The sequence below is a fragment of the Pseudophryne corroboree genome, chromosome 7 (genome assembly GCF_028390025.1).
Source record: "Pseudophryne corroboree isolate aPseCor3 chromosome 7, aPseCor3.hap2, whole genome shotgun sequence".
NCBI lineage: Eukaryota > Metazoa > Chordata > Amphibia > Anura > Myobatrachidae > Pseudophryne > Pseudophryne corroboree.
This window is the reverse complement of record NC_086450.1, coordinates 57,628,226-57,642,817: the sequence shown is the minus strand read 5'-3', so window position 1 is coordinate 57,642,817 and position 14,592 is coordinate 57,628,226. Positions and strand designations below refer to the sequence as shown.

The following is a 14,592-nucleotide window of genomic DNA, read 5'->3' as shown; positions in this document are numbered from 1 at the left end:
GATACTGCCCACAGCACATAGTACTAGAAGTACTAGAAGCAGTAATAAGGGAAAGTTAAAGGTTACTCCCTATAAGCAAGGTTCCTGGAAATGTGAATGTGATAAGCAAAGAGAAAGGAACCGACAGGCAAAGTAATCATGCAGCTAAGCCCATCTATGTTGTAAATCCCTCAGGGAAACTACAGAAGCTGATTCCATATGGCCAAAGTACTAGTGTGTAAATCCAAAATATTACAAAATATGAACAATAGATAATTGATATATCAAGGTTTATCGTAATAGTAACATTATCAAGTATAATCTGCTATTCTATGTACTCTGCAAATATGCAGGTTGGGGATGGGAAATAAGGTAACAATTCACCTGTTAGTTCTACGTGACTAATGACATGCGGGTGTACAAATGTTTATGACTACGGAATATGGATAATATAATATATATAATATAATATAACAGTAAGCAAAATTGCTTTAGAAAAATAATTGGCATTTTATTCCTGAATACCTTAAAATGTTTTAAAGATAATTAGAAAGCAGTAAATTTTATAGAACATGCTACTGCAAAGTATATTAATGGGTGACTACGCATAATTATGCAGATTTATATATTTTTCCATAAAGTCATTTTTTCACATATGCAATGTGTATTTTAGTTTTGGGTTAGATCAGCGGTGGCCAACCTGTGGCTCTTGAGCCTCATGCGGCTCTTTCTTTATTCAAATGTCGCTCCCGACACTCGAAGTCACGTGACCACAACAGATCCAGAAACTGCTGCACTCCAGCCAGACAGGCAGCAGCAGCACTACGGAGACTGAGAACCAAGAGAGCCAGATACTAGAGGTGAGACACCCACTGGCAAACAGAGGACAAATAAGGGGGGGCTGTAGTGACACATGAGGGTCCCGGCAGGAGTGATTCAGGAGAGTGCTGCAGGAGTGACTCATGGGGGAGCTGGCTGCAGTGACATACTGCAGGAGTGTGCTAGCAGGAGTGACGCATGAGGTAGCTGGCTGAAGTGACACAGTAGGGTATGTGGAAGTGGCTTTTTAAATGTATTTTATGTTGGATCTGGCTTTAAAAATGTATTTTATGTGGATCTGGCTTTTTGAATGTATTTTATACCAGAGGTGTGGCCTAGCAGGCACAAGGCCACACCCCATTTTTGCATGTGCGCCTGTGGCTTGATGTCGGCTCTTTGACGTGCCTAACAAGATTTTTTGTCTCTTTATTTCGGACTGGTTGGCCACCCCTGGGTTAGATAATAATTCTCAGCTGTCAGGTTGCTGAAGGATAGTAAGCATAGTGCTCATTATTACAGTGCTTTTTTATTATTATTATTATTATTATTATTATTATTATTTAAAATACTAAAAGTTTTGTGATGCAGTTTTGATGCAGGGGAAAATGAGTTGGACATTGTAGCTCCATACATATTGATTGAGAACATTACATACCATGGTGTCAGTCAAATGTGTTGGGAATTGTAAACAAGTTACCAGGTATGAGGGAACAGAATCCTGCTGCATTCTTTGAGTAAATACGTGTATGATGTTTGATATATAGACCCTGTTAAGTAAATTTAGAACAGGTTTTAAAAGCATGGCAACAGGTTTCTTATCAGCCATATGTTAGGCAGCACACACAAGATGATAGAATATGAGGGTGTGCAACCCCTGTGTCGGCAACAGTGCACTCAATTGCCACTGACATTTTGACAAAAGTGACTTGACCCACAGGAGACACAAGGGTTCAAGAACTGTTTTTATATGCACAACCAGATTCCTCCACATTTACTTACAGTTCAGGCCATCGAAGCAACTGGATTGGGAGGTCAAGCCCTACCCCCTGCAAGAAAGTAAGATGTACCCACAACATTCCAGCAAGGATGTAACCTGAAATAAAAGGTGCTATACAAGTCTACCTCTCACAAGAAAAGTAAGACAAAGAGGAACAACAACTCCCAGCATGGACATCATTATGTTGAACACCAGCATGAGTGGACTTGGACTAAAAAGATGACATGCCAGCAGCAGAAGGAGAATATATACAAGTGAAAAAAGGACAAAATATGAAGAATAATGGATGGATAATAAGAAAAGGTGATTGGAAAAATTAAAAGTTGAGAAGCAATTTGAAGGTTGCATGAAAGTTTAAAGACTACATGAAGTCTGTTTTAAGAAAAACAAAGAAAGACATCTGATAGTGGTCAGTATTATATGGCAAGATTACAGCGGTAATCCATGAGAAGAAGATTTAAAGCACCAGCAGCTCCAGTGTTGAAGCAAATAATAAGGAACAAGACAGAAGAAGTCCCAGAAGGCAAATGAATGATGCTTCCTCTACCAATATGAAGTACAAGCTTTTTCAGGTGCCTCTCAGTGAATATAAGATGCCAACTAGTGTCAAGCAAGTCAGATGATCATTCCTGGGCCAAGTAGGATACTGCAGAAAATGGATACCTCTAGCATCAGTCTACATGCAAGCATTGTATGACGACACTGAAAGGGAGGAGGGTCCGCATCATACACACAGCAACAGATGGATGAAGCAATTGAACAATTGGAATCAGCAGTTGCCTCATGAAAGACTAGTGGCCTACCACTCAAGCAAGCTTGACAGCAGTACTCAAGGAGCACCTACCGGCATCAGAGCAGTGGCAGCAGCAACAGTCCTAGAAGAGGACAAGAGCACAGACATAGTCCTGAATCATAAACTTATCATCCAGGTACCACATGCAGGTACAGAGAAGCTTCAACAAGCAACAACTAAACACTGTCAGCTGCCAGACATACCAAGTATGAAGTAGCACTGCTGAGTGCACCAAATGTAACCATCAGAAGATGTACTACCCTCAACCCAGCATCCCTTGTCCAGCATTAATCAATAAATGTGTTGAATCTCAAGATTCAAAAGGAGGGAAAAACAAATTATCTGGAGGGAAAAACAGATTATCTACTGATGAATCTGAAAGCAAGAAGTTGGTGATAAGAACCAGGAAGGTGGTCCAAAAGAGCAAGATACAGACAGATCATCATGGATGCAGGACCAGAGGGATGGTCCAGAAGAGGAAGAGAATAATTCTAGTAATCAAAAAATTTCCTTCTCCTTGTGTGGCTTTACTGGAACAAGAACGACCTATGCTCAGCATGAGCTATATGTGAATGGATCAAGGTACCATGAGGCTGGAATTCCTCATACAGGATATGTAGTAACCACTGCACATGAAGTTGTGGATTCAGGATCCTTACCATCCCAGTACAAGAGTGTGGGCCAGATATGTTAAAGCAGAGGCTTCAAGAAGGCAAGTGGTGAAGACATACAACATGCTTCACTGATCAGACACCAGTTCAGAGCTCTGCAAGGGCCACAGGTAAGGTTGCAGTAATGAAGATCCAGGCACATGCAAGAAATGACACTCCTGAAACAAGAGGCAACAATCTGGCAAGATGCTGAAGCCAAGAGGGCAGCAAGATGCCCCCAGCAAGCCTGTAACCATTCCAGTGCCAGACCAGATGCCTGATGCAGTCTACACCACACAGACAGAAGAAACAGAAAGAAGCAAAGCCTCAAATGCCTGGTCTACAGGATTTGAAGAAATTTCAGGAACAAGCAGGTCCTGAATAAAAAGCAGCATGACAAAGAAGAAGACCAGAATAAGACACTGGCTTATGAAAATTAGAAGATAAATTATACTTACCCAGAAGCTTATATCCACTTATGTGTTAAGTCAGCCATGGACTCACACACCTGGGAGAGGATCAAATGGAAAATTCAGTTAATTTGGATGGATAGTTCCAGGATGTTATCCTGCCACAACCAAGTTTGTGCAAGCCTACTAGATATGTAGGCCTACTGGAAATGTCCAATCTAGGACAGAAGGTCAAGTCAACCCTTGGAGCGATCCCCCAAAAGTTATTTTCCATTTCAAAGACTGCAAATTGACTATATCTAACTGCCAAAGATGTATTGGTAGCTACAGACATCAGTTATCTGCCAATGGCAAAAGCCACAGCAAAATCAATAGCTAGAAAATTAGTTTCAGAAGTTATTTGCAGATATGAAATACCAGAAGTTATAGTAGCAGATAGCGGTATTTATTTCATTAAAGACATAATGTAGTACATAAGGTATGATTTGGGAATACAACAGGCATTTCATGTATCCCCCACAGGTTAGTGGGTGTGTCACAGAAACCACAAAGGGATGCTAAAGTGTTTATTTTTAGTACTGGTTAATAGTAGAACCATATTCAGTAAAGCCATAGGTTATTCACCTTATGAAATATTGTTTGATAGCATACCTAAGATAGGATGTTATTATCCATAAGAGTTACAGCATAAATATGGTAATTCAACTGCATATGTTAAAAAGTCTTACTGAAGAAACTGACACTTCTGTATTTTCTAGTTTGCCTTTCTCCCAGATTCAGGAGCAAATCTGAATTTCCACAAGCTTTAACCAGGATATCGGGTGTATCTGGAAAGACACGTGAGGGAGTCACTTGATCCCAGATTTGATGGTCCATATCGAGTGTTGCTGACCACGCCCACTTATGTGTCAATTATGGAAAGAGAGACTTGGGTTCCACTGCAAATTTGCTCAAGTTAAGTTTGAACAATGAAATACACAAACATGCAAAGGCTAATTGGGCCTAAACTAGACAGACCACTATGAGTCATTATACTGGGAACTTCGGTACTCATTGTTGTCAAAATATGCTCTATATCTCTCATAGGAGAGGGCAGGGAAACTGGCATGTCCGCCAATCCAAAGTTACGTACTAGTGTTTAGTATATAAGTATGTACTTCTTATATATGTGTTATATATATATATATATATATATATATATATATATATATACACATTATATAAGGAGTGTGGTATCAAAGTCACTAGATCTTGTGTTAATCACATTAAAGTATCATAAAATCTCTAAAAGTTCAAAGATACCAGTTAATTAAGAAATGCTGGGCTCACATGGACCCACATCTGGAAAATGAGGGGAATGGACATCTGTCCCCCCCTACATATAAGCATATAAGGGTTGTAATTTTTTTAAAGCAAATACATACTACTAAATAGAATGTAATATTTTTTAGAATATGTATGAAGAGAACTCCAAGAATGTGTTGTAAATTTATTACTAATGAAACAAATAGTGCACAAGAAGTGGTTTAGAGAAATGTCCTGCTCAAACCCAGCTAATTGGTTTAGCGGGATCAAAGAGTAATAGTGATGTTTTGATTAAAAATTGTTGGCTTAGCAATTTGCATATATCTGTATTTTAAGATGCTATTTTGTTGCCTTTCCTTTCAGGTTGAAAGAAATCTGTAAACTCAAAGATGTGAATCCTCCAAGTTTAAGAAACTACAGAAGAGCTTGACAAGAAGGAGCCATGAACAGTCTACCTTAATGGATATGAAGCAAACAGTTCTTTACCTTCCATGGGATAGAGTGACAAGCACGGTCCTACAGGAACATAGCCTTTAGCACCATTATAGCCAGTAGCAGATCTTGCTACGGGCACATGGGATTTTTGCCTGGGGCGCCGTCTTCCGGAGGGCGCCGCCGCCCTCCAGAGGGTGCCGCCGCCGTGGCAAGATCCGCTATGGGTGGTGCCCCCCGGTGCTGTGCTGTCACTGCTGCGTGGTGCGCAATGATGTAATCGCGCACCGCACGGCATTGTGGGACCGGCACATAGACGCTAGGGGTCATAATTGACCTCTAGTGTCTATGCTGTACTATGGGAGAGAAGTCATGATGTCTGTCCCATAGATCAGAGGAGTGGCGCCGGTGGCCAGAGACAGAGGTCAGCAGCGGTCGGGAATCAGGAAGCAGGGATGGTGAGTATTAATTAATTATTATTATTATTTTTTTTGTAAGCAGCACAAACTAGGGGGCACAAACGGGGGCACTGTATTGGGGGCACAAATGGGGGTACAACTCTACAGGGGGCATACATGACCATGCCCCTTTATGAAGCCACGCCCCTATTTTCGCCCAGGGTGCCACAAGGGTTAGAACTTGCCCTGATTATAGCTAGACTGTTTGCTTAGTCTCTTGTAGGTAGAGTTTGTGTGATGCTTTGTAGCTCAACTGTAATGTCATAGTATTGTAGCTCAACTGTAATGTCATTTTATTATGAAAAGGAGGGACTGAGGAAGATAAATGTATTGAGCTTAAGCAGTGTCAGCCATTTTGTTAAGTAGCAGCCATGATGTAGTTAAGTAGAAGTATTCTTTGCTGGATAAATCATAATAATGCTGACATTTCATAGTTAGTACGTTCTGTGCGAAGCAAGGTCGTAGCTATAAGTCTTGAAAACATATTTTTAGACAGTTTCTGTGTGTTTAGACTTCTTGTGAAGGACACGTAGGAGGGTGTCAGCCTGAGAGGAGTTATGAGAAGAGATGCATTATTGCTTTGAAATGTGACGTGTATCAAGTGTTCATGCAAGTACCTTTTTTCTTGATATAATGTCATGCTAAATAAAGTAGAGCAGTCTCGTTTGGTGGACATACAGTAACTGCATGTGTTGGAGAGAAAGAAGTTTTCATCCGCACCAGAGACTCAAATTAATAATTGAGCAAAGTTTCACGGTCTATTGGTCCTTTGCAGTGTTGGAAACTATATTGTTTACTTAATTCTGACCAATTTCATGGGTGCTACCCTCCAATTAAATAACATGTTTAGAAATTTAACATTAAGAAAAAAGAATCGGATTCAAATGGGTGCACACCAACCCAGTAAGTTATTGTTTAAAATACAATTTATTATGTTTTATTAACATTTTTTGTATATAGACATACCACCCTTATCTCAAACCTGTAGGGCTAGCTATTGTATTTTCCAAATCACCCTTATTTAGGGCTGAATAAAGCGAAGTATAAAAAAATATATAAAAAGAAAAATGTGACAAGAATAAAGTGATGAGAAAAAACTTAAATGTTTGTGATTAAAGTATTAAAATTATTATTGTACCCATTCCTTCGTGTGACTGTATTTCTTTCAGACCTCTCTAGAACTTGCTACTAGTGCTTATAAGCCTGTGACACAGTGTTCACATGCAAAATGTAATTCGATACATTTGTTTCTACAATAATTCTGATACTTTATGTATTGTCTAATGTATCCAAAGTTGTGCCTTGTTGTGGGGAATAATAATCCTGTTGTATGGGCTATCTAATGAGATTGTGATACTACATGTATAGACCACACTATTACTATATTTCAAGGAGCAGATAATAAATCAAACTGTACACATGTAATCTGCCACTTGTAATAGTGGTTAGATGTCTTTTATAGAACAGACCAGGAACTGTATTATACCAATATACTATAATGGAAATTGGCAAATGGGTATTTACTGTATTAATACTGTCCCTCAAGTAGTTGTATCATATAAGAGAGATTCAATTCAATACGTATCATGTGTGGAGTTATCTCTCACAATATTTTGAACACCATTCCTTTATGTATATTTATGATTTCCTACTGTTCATGTGAAAAGTTGAACTGGCACAGCCTTATGCTGCATGTAATTTAAGTGTATGTCTGACTGGCTAAATATACCAGTAACTACACCACCTGATATCCATGCAGTATTACTGCACAAGGTTGTCTTACAGTCTGTGCCTTGAATCTGTGGGATTATTTATACAAAATTCTGCAGCACAAGTCCCCTTCTGCTCGTTGTATTTCCTTAATACCCCTTTTACACTCGCAGGAAAGTTCATTCCCGGGAATGTGTCCCGGTATATTTGCCGGGACACATTCCCGGGAATGACCCTTTCACATTAGCGGGCTGACCCGGCATATTGCCGGGTCAGTGACGTCACCGCTGAGTCTCCCAGAGGCGGTGCTTGGAAATAATCTTCTCCAAGCACCGCCTCCTCCTATGAAGAGAACGGGTGCCGGGTCGCCTTGACACGGTATACCCGTTTACACTGCCAGCTTCCCGGGACGGTCCCGGGTTCAACCCTGGTCGAGGCCTGGGATGAAATCCCGGGATGCTCGTCCCGGGAAATTGTCCCTGTAACCATTCACACTGAGAAAAATCCCGGGATGATGAGCGTTCACGTGCAATATCCCGGGATTTTTCTGTGAGTGTAAAAGGGGTATTACTTATATGTACATTGCGTCACTAAGCGTGATCATACAGTTATTCTGCCCACCACCAAAAGGCACCAACCCCTCTATATGCATTTATCACCATTAAACCAACATTAGTAGTTCACCTGTGGAATCACTGTGTTTGTTAAATCACTGCCAGATCTGATAAATTCATTCTCTCGGCTACCACAGTGCTAAACATGGGTATGGTGTAACATATGATGTTTTATTTTGAATATGAATTTATTCGTTTGCATGCAATTAGAGAGTCACAAAGCTATTGCCTAGATATTTATATTGCATCTAGTGCTAGGTATATTTTTGGAGTGCTCTGTCGCCATTATCCTGGTGTAGATGGGCGTCCCCACTATACCACGAACTAACGGAATTACATGTACTATTACTTATTACATTATCCAGCCATGATGGCCTCTAACAATAGTATCAATCTGATCGTGCACTCCTAAAACCTAAGGCAATAACAGTTTTATAGAGGTCTGGTAACTTATTATCGTCCTAGAACGGGTACATTACTACCATGCGCATTTCGCTTATCTAAAGCATCGTCATGGCTATAGTCTGAAGAACTGCGTGTGTTGTCTGCTTCCTGGGATTCCTAATCGATTGGTAAACAAAGGGCAATGAACAGACAATTGAAGGAGATTAATAGTAGGTTTATCTCCGACAATACCCTCCAACTGTACCTTTTTGGCAGGTACAGTACCTTTTTTAATGGTCTACCGATTTTTGACTCTCCAAACTTCCATTGGAAGTATAGGAAAGGGGGCGTAACTAGCCCCCTTAACCTATGACCATGCCCCCTTTCCTAATTAGTAACATTTTTTATGTGTAAAATGTTGGAGGGTATGGGGATGTGGCTGCTACGGGGTCCGGGCCGTCTCTGGGGCCCACGTCCTACACTTCCCCTCCACCTAATTGCTGAACCCCGGCCATTGCTGCTTGTATCTGCAGACACACCAACTCACACCGCCTCTCCTGAGTACTAACTGATGCTGTGAGGAGGCGTGGCTGAGTCTGCAGTGACATCACGGACCCTCCTCCTCCCAGTGACTGTGAGGAGAGATGATACGGAGACGACTGGGAGAGCAGATGTGGCTGCAGGGCAGCAGCACACTGCTAACATGTATAAAGCTGCAAATGGGGCCCCAGTGGTGCGTGCCCAGCCACTACGGGTAATCCACCAGTGGGGTCTTTAAGTAGTCATGGGGGGTGTAGGGGATCTTTTAGAAGTCCAAGGAAGGGGGACGATGATGTGCCTTTGAGCAGTCAGTCGGGGGGCCAGTGAAAATGATGCTATGGGGCCCCCACTAGCATAGCTACGCCCCTGGTTATTATGTTACTAACTCCAAACACATCTGAATAAGCCCCAGTGTCCTTGTTGACATTGCCATAATTTTCATGTTGACTTTCTAAATGTGTACATGTTGTACCCCACCCTTCAAATCTTACCTTTGCTTGTCCGCAAATGGCAAGGCTTCAAACAGTTCTTGATACAGAGAACTCACGATGTCAATGATATCTTCATGTTTGTAAAGGTTATTCAAAAACTGTAGGTAAAAAAATATAATAAAATCAGTAAGTAGAATGTTTTTAAAAGGCAAGTATAAATCAAATAGCTGCCAGTATACAGTATTAACCGTGCATGCAACACACATATCAAAATGTATTTGCACCCCTTGCATTGCAACACAGTTTGTCCCGCTGCACAGTTACTTGCTCTTTTCTGCTTTACTGCCACCTCAGAATCAGACCCATAGTGTTATAAAGCTGTATTTACTGTATAATGCACATGTCTTGTGACACTGGCACCTTCAAGATGACACTCACTAAAGTATTACTGCTATAACATGTTGGTAATGGAGTGCGTTACTGTCCTATCTCCACATCACCTTTACGGAGGCATTAGACCTCTTTACCAAGATGGCCACAGACAGTACTGCTGTGCATGAAAGGTGCCATATTGTCACAGTATTTGAATATGACAGTACTACACAGTCATGTAGTACTGTGCTTTTGGAGACTCTGGGGGAAATTTACTAAGCTCCCGATTTTGACCGAGATGCCGTTTTTTCATCAAAGTGTCATCTCGGTAATTTACTAAGCAATAATCACGGCAGTGATGAGGGCATTCGTAATTTTTTGCAAGTCCAAGAAAAAAATTACGAATGAATACACCATCGGTCAAAACGCGGCTGTTTAAGTATGAATCTCGGTCATTTACTAAGAAGTGCAAAGCAAAAAAAAAAACAAACACTGCCGTGAAAAATGACAACTCGTAAAAAAGTGCTAAAAAAAAACAGACCTTTTTTTTTTTATTCGTGATTGGATAGGCATGCACGGATCCATGAGATCCGTGCATGTATATCAGTGGGAAGGGGTGGGAAAGTGCTTATTTTAAAAAAAAAATTGCGTGGGGTCCCCCCTCCTAAGCATAACCAGCCTCGGGCTCTTTGAGCCGATCCTGGTTGCAGAAATATGGGGAAAAAATTGACAGGGGTTCCCCCATATTTAAGCAACCAGCATCGGGCTCTGCGCCTGGTCCTGGTTCCAAAAATACGGGGGACAAAAAGAGTACGGGTCCCCCGTATTTTTAAAACCAGCACCGGGCTCCACTAGCTGGACAGATAATGCCACAGCCGGGGGTCACTTTTATATAGTGCCCTGCGGCCGTGGCATCAAAAATCCAACTAGTCACCCCTGGCCGGGGTACCCTGGGGGAGTGGGGACCCCTTCAATCAAGGGGTCCCCCCCCCAGCCACCCAAGGGCCAGGGGTGAAGCCCGAGGCTGTCCCCCCCCATCCAATGGGCTGCGGATGGGGGGGCTGATAGCCTTTGTTGTAAAAGAAAAGATATTGTTTTTAGTAGCAGTACTACAAGTCCCAGCAAGCCTCCCCCGCATGCTGGTACTTGGAGAACCACAAGTACCAGCATGCGGCGGAAAAACGGGCCCGCTGGTACCTGTAGTACTACTACTAAAAAAATACCCAAAAAAACACAAGACACACACACCGTGAAAGTATAATTTTATTACATACATACACACATACATACATACTTACCTTATGTTCCCACGCAGGTCGGTCCTCTTCTCCAGTAGAATCCAAGGGGTACCTGTTGAAGAAATTATACTCACGAGATCCAGGGGTCCAGGGTCCTCGGGGAATCCAGGTGTAATCCACGTACTTGAAAAACAAAACAAAACGCAGAGCCGAGCCACGCACTAAAAGGGGACCCATGTTTGCACATGGATCCCCTTTTCCCGACTGCCAGAAACCCAATCTGACTGATGTCTAAGTGGGTTTCTACAGCCAATCAGGGAGTGCCACGTTGTAGCACTCTCCTGATCAGCTGTGTGCTCCTGTACTGAGTGACAGGCGGCACACGGCAGTGTTACAATGTTGCGCCTATGCGCTCCATTGTAACCAATGCTGGGAACTTTCTGCTCAGCGGTGACGTCACTTTAGGTCAACCGCAGGGCAGAAAGTTCCCAGCATTGGTTACAATGGAGCGCATAGGCGCTACATTGTAACACTGCCGTGTGCTGCCTGTCACTCAGTACAGGAGCACACAGCCGATCAGGAGAGTGCTACAACGTGGCACTCCCTGATTGGCTGTAGAAACCCACTTAGACATCAGTCAGATTGGGTTTCTGGCAGTCGGGAAAAGGGGATCCATGTGCAAACATGGGTCCCCTTTTAGTGCGTGGCTCGGCTCTGCGTTTTTTTTTTTTTTCAAGTACGTGGATTACACCTGGATTCCCCGAGGACCCTGGACCCCTGGATCTCGTGAGTATAATTTCTTCAACAGGTACCCCTTGGATTCTACTGGAGAAGAGGACCGACCTGCGTGGGAACATAAGGTAAGTATGTATGTATGTGTGTATGTATGTAATAAAATTATACTTTCACGGTGTGTGTGTCTTGTGTTTTTTTGGGTATTTTTTTAGTAGTAGTACTACAGGTACCAGCGGGCCCGTTTTTCCGCCGCATGCTGGTACTTGTGGTTCTCCAAGTACCAGCATGCGGGGGAGGCTTACTGGGACTTGTAGTACTGCTACTAAAAACAATATCTTTTCTTTTACAACAAAGGCTATCAGCCCCCCCATCCGCAGCCCATTGGATGGGGGGGGACAGCCTCGGGCTTCACCCCTGGCCCTTGGGTGGCTGGGGGGGGACGACCCCTTGATTGAAGGGGTCCCCACTCCCCCAGGGTACCCCGGCCAGGGGTGACTAGTTGGATTTTTGATGCCACGGCCGCAGGGCACTATATAAAAGTGACCCCCGGCTGTGGCATTATCTGTCCAGCTAGTGGAGCCCGGTGCTGGTTTTAAAAATACGGGGGACCCCTACTCTTTTTGTCCCCCGTATTTTTGGAACCAGGACCAGGCGCAGAGCCCGATGCTGGTTGCTTAAATATGGGGGAACCCCTGTCATTTTTTCCCCCATATTTCTGCAACCAGGATCGGCTCAAAGAGCCCGAGGCTGGTTATGCTTAGGAGGGGGGACCCCACGCAATTTTTTTAAAAAATATTTTACAGTGTTTAATTTAAAAAAAACAAAATAAATGAACCCCAGCACGGATCACACAGATCCGGCCGAGATTCATTGTAAAAAAGTCGGCAGTGTTTTGCTAATCACTGCCGTAAAAATAGAAAAAAAACCACGAATGACATCGACATCGGAACAAAAGAAAAACCTGAATACGACAGCTTAGTAAATTAGTCGTAATCAATTCAAAAAGTTGCAGTTTTACACTTTCGATGTCATTCGTGATTGAACTTTGACCTGAAATGGGAAAATACGAATCTTAGTAAATTTACCCCTCTGTGTGATATCCTGCTTACACATGACCGGATGGTCCTCTGTATGTACGTTTCACTTCACCTGTGCTGTCACTACTATGGCCAGATCAGTGCCATCTTAACAGCAGTGTAGGACCCTGGGAAAAGCAATGGGATAGGGGGTGCTATCAGTAGCAGCTTTGATGTCCCGTGGGTGGTAGGGGGTTCTATCTTCCGCTCAACAAGTAGGACCTGGAGCAGTAATTTCGACTAATTACTCCTTTACTGTGCAGATGGTGGGTGATGGGGTGGGAGGGAGAACACTAAACTGTAGAAGGGGCCATTGCACTGAATGAAGGGGCCCCAGTACATGACTTCCAGGGTTGTAGGGGGTGTTTAAAATGGAGGGAGGGGAGTGGTGGATAGTGGAGTGGTCTTAATATTCATCATTTTCCGGTGGGAGGGCAGCTTGCATGACTGCAGATAGCTCCAATTTTTGGAAATAGATTTCTTAGCTTTCAATAGAATAAACAATTAGAGAGTCCCACCTTTCAGGAGGTGCTTAGGGATCAGAGTTCAGGAGCTGGAGCAATCCTCCAATGAAAATATAAAACTGCATACCAGGCATGTGGAGCTGGAGGAGGGAGCAGCTGCTGGAAGGCTGATATTTCTGGTTTGGGCGCAGTGGAGACAAGCTGCCAGTGTCCATCGAAAGGGAAGATTCTCCTCATAAAAACTCCAAGTCAGACAGAATATTTAAAAAATCTGGTACCCGTAGAAAAAGGGGACTCTCAGCTATCAGCTTAGGGCCCTTATAATCCTGGGACCCTTGGGCTACTGCCCGTTGAGCCCGTGCAAAAAGACAGCCTTGTTGGCATCAGAGGGTGGGTGCGGCCCACACCCAGGTGTCACCCTCAGAGCAGGTGACACCAAAATGCCGGCTACTCCACAGTGACAGGAACCAGGGGCTGCAGTGTAATATTCTCCTGCAGCACCTTACTCCTGTCATAGTAGAGGAGCCAACACTTTATACAGCCCTATCTCCTGGGGCAGCCAGGGCATGCCTCCTGGAGTGATGAAACCGGGGGCTGCCCCAGAAACCACGCCCCTTTCTAACGAGGCCACACCCACTATCCAGGTTCCTCTCTATTCCACACACCTCCATGGTAGGCTATGCCCCTTTTTCACACAAACACGGGGGGGGGGGGTGCCCACAGAGGGTCTCACTGCGTGTCCTAAACGCCATGGGATCACATATGCTGGTGGTTACTATTATTCATCCTACGTGAAGAGCCATCTTAACAGAATTGTAGGTCCTGGGCAAAGCAATGCGTTGGGTCTCCTACACACCCATTCACAGGAACCAATTTTTTTTAAATCGTACCATGAGTCTCCTGTGGTCCTGCGCCATCTCTCCACATGCTTCCATATGGTGAATGGCTGTCAGCTCCAGTCATCCACTAATCAGCATTCTTACAGTCACTCACTGTCTGGCTGCAGGCTGAAAGGCAGGTAGAGAATGCGGCCTCAATCCTCTGATTGTTTGGCCACCCATCTCTGCTCGAAGGGTACTTGAATTGTGAGGCCCTGGGCAGCTGCCCAGTTGGCCTATATGTTAAGATGGCCTGCCTATTTATATCACAAATAGCACACATATATCAACAGGTTATGGGCCCAGG

General features: G+C 43.4%; 1 protein-coding gene across 1 annotated transcript in view; it reads right to left on the bottom strand.

Moving 5' to 3' along the window:
* The window catches only part of LOC134943366 (uncharacterized), an 86,951-nt gene that overhangs the window by 41,112 nt on the left and 31,247 nt on the right, over positions 1 to 14,592 (bottom strand). The window contains exon 4 of the mRNA XM_063932255.1: positions 9,583 to 9,680. Coding sequence (XP_063788325.1) covers positions 9,583 to 9,680 — 98 coding nt within the window. The remainder of the gene's footprint in view (positions 1 to 9,582; positions 9,681 to 14,592) is intronic.